Consider the following 5,593-nt stretch of genomic DNA (forward strand, 5'->3'; position numbering starts at 1 on the left):
GATCAAGAGTATTGATTTATAGAAAGACTGTATTCTAGTGTAATTTCAACTGAATAGGTTCTCTGCCTTTATAGGATAGCTAGAGTAGCTATGACACGCAACTAGGTGTCAATCATAGCTTGTGGAAGCCTTGAGGATTAACTATGACTAGCCCTCATTAAAAGGAGAATTAAAAGAAGGATTTAATTCATAATTGATTAGCAAGAGTTTTAACCCCGCATTGCTTTGCTAAGTTCAAATCGGGCTTTAAGTAAGTTTTGGGTTTCATGGCACAATGGATCTCGGTCCATCAAACCCATCTAGTCAAATTGTCTGACAACTTAAAATCCAAAACGCCTAAATTTCTAATAACCTTAGTGAGACAGGCCATTGAGAGAAAGATCTAGGGTTTTCTTGTCTCTCATCTCCAACCCTCTTAGGTCTTAACTTGTATTTGGATTTTGCAAACATTTGGAAATTTGGTAAAACTTATATTATAATTAATTGATTCTCTCCCTCGTTTAATTATGAAGTTTTTTTACTTCTGTTGTTTGAATTGGGTTGTGGTTATACAAAAAGAAAATCTTGATATTTTGCACCTCATTTGTCGCGTGAATAACAGATAAAACAAATAACCAAAACCACAATATATAAACAGATACACCTAATTAACCTATGCTATACCATGCATGAAAATTGGACCAATTGGATAAGGTTGGCATTGGTAATTAGTTGGCCCGAATTACAAGTGGTTAAGCTGTGTTTCCGGTTGGCATTACCCTAATCCAAATACCAAAGTAACAAAAATAACATTTGGTTGTTATTTTTCCAACCACAATGAGTTTGCCTCCAGAAAAAAACTAACCCACCAAAAACGTTGTATATTTCAATCTCTTTGTCTCTTGTCTCCCTAATCCGTCACTGTAATATGTTGTGATGGTAGAACCCTTTGCATCTCCATCCCCGCGCATTCGTGCCTCATATGCAAGCTTATCCTGAAGGCTCTAGGGTTTCACATATTGTAAAAACCATGAGCCTTAATTGCCTAACATGCCAGGTCCTTCAGAGGACAAGTTCCTCCGGAGATAGAGATCATGCGAGCAAGGAGAAGGCTTATAAGAAACTTTGTTGTGTAAACATCAATATCGACAGAAGCTGGTCCGGGAACTTAACTTCGCCACCTTATGAGCAAATTGAAAACTCGTCTATCTTCATGCCGGAGAAGAAGGTGGTGAAGAAGGGGCCTGGTCATCGCCGGCTTATGACTACAGGTGGAGTTGCATATGAAGGGAGCGCTGAACCGCGCTTGGTCAGGAGCTCCGGAATGAGAAGGGATTGGAGCTTTGAGAATTTGTCTCTCCTCAGAAATGAGAAGAAAGGGAGAAACTCATAAATTATAATTGGCATTAGTTAATTTTTTAATTGGTTTTTTTTTTTTTTAATTTACATTGTGTTATTTGTTTATTTATTTTCTGAGTTGTGGTGTTTATTTATTCTGAGCCGGCGGGACGTCCATATAGTATATGAATCGTTGGTTGAAGGGTGATTGATGTGGTGGAGTTTGAACATATACATATAATGTTTGAGCATGCCTTGTTCAAATGTACTTGTTGGTTATTCTTATATATACTAATTAAAAAAAAAAGAAAAACAAAGTGAGGATCAATTTCTTTTTAGGGTTACGGGTTCGTACCTTCCTGTGTTTGTTGGGACATTTTCCTAGTGGTGAGGATGAAAGATATAAGGCTTACTTTTAGGTACGTTCTTTGAAACTTGATTTCGGTCATATTTTGCCTCTTGAAACTCAAAAGACACTATTTTACTCTCCGAAACTTGATTTTAATCCCACTTTGCTATTTGGAACTCAAAAGTCGCCACTTTTACTTCTTGAAATTCAAAATTTGTTTTACATTGCCTTATTTCTATTTTTTTTAAATAAGTTCATTCATTCAAAATTTTCCCCCGAAATAAATAAATAGTAAAAAAGAATAAAATGAACCATCTTCTTTCTTCACCAACCACCTCCATTAAGAACATAAGATTTTTTTTGCAATTTTTCTTACTTTTAGTTTTTTAATATGTTATAAAATGTTTGAAAATCAAATTTTCTTTTGTTTTTTTGTTTCAATCTATGTGGCACTATTTGATTGGATATATGAGCTTTATACTTGTGCCACGGTAGTCATAAGTGGGCCTTAATTATACCACATAAGTAAACTTAACGGTTATTTAACAGAATACATATAAAACTCAATGTGGAATGAATATTAAGTTTCTGGATAAAATGACGACTTTTGAGTTTTAGGGAGCAAAATGGGATCAAAATCGAATTACAAGGACAAAAGTGGCGACTTTTGAATTTCATGGAGCAAAACTAGGATCAAAATTAAGTTTCAAGAAGTAAAGTGGTGACTTTTGAGTTTCAAAGGACAAAGTGGGATCAAAATCGAGTTTCAATGGGTGTAGCTAAAAATATGCTAAGATATAAGGAGTTGGGATTTTGTAAAGAGAAATCATTTTCTTTCTACACCCAACGAGGGGTGAGCACGGTCCGATTCGGCCTAGTTTCACCCTCAAATCGGAACCAGAACCAAAAAATTTCAACGGTTTGGTTCGGTGCGATTCTACTTAAATTTATTATTAAAACCGTATTGTTCAATTTACGCTGGTTCCGATTCAGTTTATGCCGGTTTACGATTCTATATGTATATATATATATATATATGTATTTTTATCTTCTACTTCCTATACCAAACACATATATCATCCATATATTCAAGCAAATTTGAGTTCCCGCTACTAAATCTACAAGATTTGTGACCAGAAGGTAGAAAGTTTACATATAAATATAAATAAAAGGATAGAAAGCCTAAGATCAAGACCAATGTGTACATCTTAAAATGAAATTGAAGTGTACATAATGCACAAAGATAGATGAGGAAAAGAAGAAAGGAGAGAGTGATGGATGGAAATTGGAATGTGAACTGACGGCTATAGTTGAATGGATGAGGTGAGGTAGTTACCAAGGGTTCGGCTTTGGGTTTGAGAATTTTTTATATAGATTTTTAGAATTTCAAGCCAATACATGGATGTCTTACAAGTGAAATGAATCTAAGAACAAAATGTAACCTTTATTTTGATTGATATAATGATTTTGTAACTCAGCAATTTTCTATTGATTTAATAATTTATTTTTAAAAAGGCCCAAAAATCTTGGGTTTGAATTAAAGTTATCAAAAATGAAAATGAAATTGGTTTAAGGTGTAGGCTAGAAGTAAATAGATGTGTAAAAAAAAGACACTTAAATATAACAATTCATTAATGGAGTGGGGTGAAATGAGACCAAAGAGTTGAAAATATCAGTTTCAAGAGACAAAGTGAGACAAACCCAGTTTCAGATGGTAAATTGAGATTAAATGACAATTTTAGTGGGCATTTCAATTAATAAGCATAAAAATAAAGCAGACCAATTAATGAATACAATATGAGAAAGAGAAATAATTTTGACTTTGAATTGTCTAATATGGGAACTTTAATGAAAAGCTCCCGGTATTGTTCACTTTAACAAAAAACCACATTTTTATACTAAAAAGTTAATCCTGGTACTATTCACTTTACTCTTTATTTTGTCCTTATCGTTAAAACTCAAAATTTTCAAACCATTTTCATTAGTTTTCCTCAAGAAAAATGCATTTAACATTTGTCTTTTCCTATGATCGAGAATCATGCACGTGGTTAAATCTGCTGTTGTTAAAAGGTATCATCCTTCAACAATGTGCATCACGTGTTGTCCAAGAGAGGTGTTTAGGTGTGCTTGTTGTATACCTTTTGGCAAAGTTTTGTGGCATGTTAGCACTGGTCATCTTTTGTTAGAAAAATAAAACATCTGAACCAATAATTCTCCCATATTGAAAAAATGTGTTTCATACACAAATTCAACTTCAAAGGTAATACCAAATATGTTTTAGGAAAACTAATGAAAAGGGCTTGAAAATTTTGAGTTTTAACGATAAGGACAAAATAAAGAGTAAAGTGAATAGTACCAGGATTAACGTTTTAGTATAAAAATGTGGTTTTTCGTTAAAGTGAACAGTACCGGGAGCTTTTCGTTAAAGTTCCCAATATTAGGAAAACTAATGAAAAGGGCTTGAAAATTTTGAGTTTTAACGATAAGGACAAAATAAAGAGTAAAGTGAATAGTACCAGGATTAACTTTTTAGTATAAAAATGTGGTTTTTCGTTAAAGTGAACAGTACCGGGAGCTTTTCGTTAAAGTTCCCATATTTTTTATCATCGGGTAGATTAAGTAATCACAAATTCATTCAAATATAATAATATTAATGCAAAATCCATGAAACAAATTTTAGTTGGTATCTTTTATAACAAACAAACTCCTACCTGCCATACATTGAGAGCAACTACACATAGATGATGACACTGGCGGTATATGAAATCTTTGGCCAAAGATCATCATAAAACTTTCCAATTGGATCAACAAAATAAAATAAAATATCTAGAGCTAAATCTAGTGAAAAAAAAAATTAATGGATAAAATATTAACATGGAAAGCAATATCAATACCACTACTCTAGTAGAACATGAATTTGTAGTTGCAAACAGTTAGACAAATGACCACAGGAGAAGGGTTTTCTAATAAGGGTGGGCACAGGCCGGGTCGGGCCCAAATTTGTAGGAACTGGACTCGACCCATTTTAAAATGCAACCGGCCAGGCCAAGCCGGGTATATGAATTTTGAGATTTGGAACCGGACCTAACCCGACCCGTTTTAAAAGGCCAATTCGGGCCGAGTCCACGGGTCCAATTTACATTTTTTTTTAATATAAGAATAGGTTGTTTGGATTGTGTATAGAAAATCTGTATCATCTGCTTTGTAAATATTTGCTCGAGTACAGACTATTGCATTAAAAGAGAAATTACAGGCTAACTTAGCGACTACATAAATCATTTGAACATATAGAATAACAGCCTTCTCCCAGTTCTCATCAAGTTCTAAACAATGAGAAAGGCTCTACTATTAGTACAAGGCGTTCACAGCCTTCTCCCTGTTCTCAGAGGGGTGAAATACATATTTCCCTGCCAATAGTTACAAATAAAAGCTTATAAAGAGGAGTTTACATTCAAATCCAATTTGCATGAAATGGTCATAGTTAAAACTTAAAAGGGATTTTGAATACCTACTCCTGATCATATTGCATCTCAACGTCAAATTGGGGATTTCAAATCGATTAAATTTCAGAACTTGAATCAAGTGGACTTGCATATTATCAGAGATTGTTGGTCCACAATGAAACTAAATGCAGCTGTGTAACTTAATTGACTGGAATTACAAAATTCTCCACTAAATTTTCTCATCGACCAACAATTATCTAATTACATTACTTGGATTTACAGAAACGTTCCACCAATCAACCAAACATAATCTAAATAAAAATACCAAAATCTGAAACAGAAGATTCAAATATATACAAGTCGGAAACTATCACAGGACACACATATATTCAAATTCAATTTAATTCAACAGAAGATTCAAATTCAATTCACCTAAGATTTGAAATTCGAACAAAACAGAGGTCAAGATTCAAGAACCCAACAA

At 33.6% G+C, this 5,593-nt stretch overlaps 1 protein-coding gene across 1 annotated transcript; it reads left to right on the plus strand.

Annotated features, from left to right (window-relative positions):
- Positions 1–1,009: 1,009 nt before the first annotated feature.
- On the plus strand, positions 1,010–1,372 carry LOC126609317 (uncharacterized). The gene has a single exon (XM_050277260.1). The coding sequence runs from the start codon at positions 1,010–1,012 to the stop codon at positions 1,370–1,372; it is 363 nt and encodes a 120-aa protein (XP_050133217.1).
- The last annotated feature ends 4,221 nt before the right edge of the window (positions 1,373–5,593 follow it).

Source organism: Malus sylvestris, chromosome 16 (genome assembly GCF_916048215.2).
Source record: "Malus sylvestris chromosome 16, drMalSylv7.2, whole genome shotgun sequence".
NCBI classification, from domain to species: Eukaryota; Viridiplantae; Streptophyta; class Magnoliopsida; order Rosales; family Rosaceae; genus Malus; species Malus sylvestris.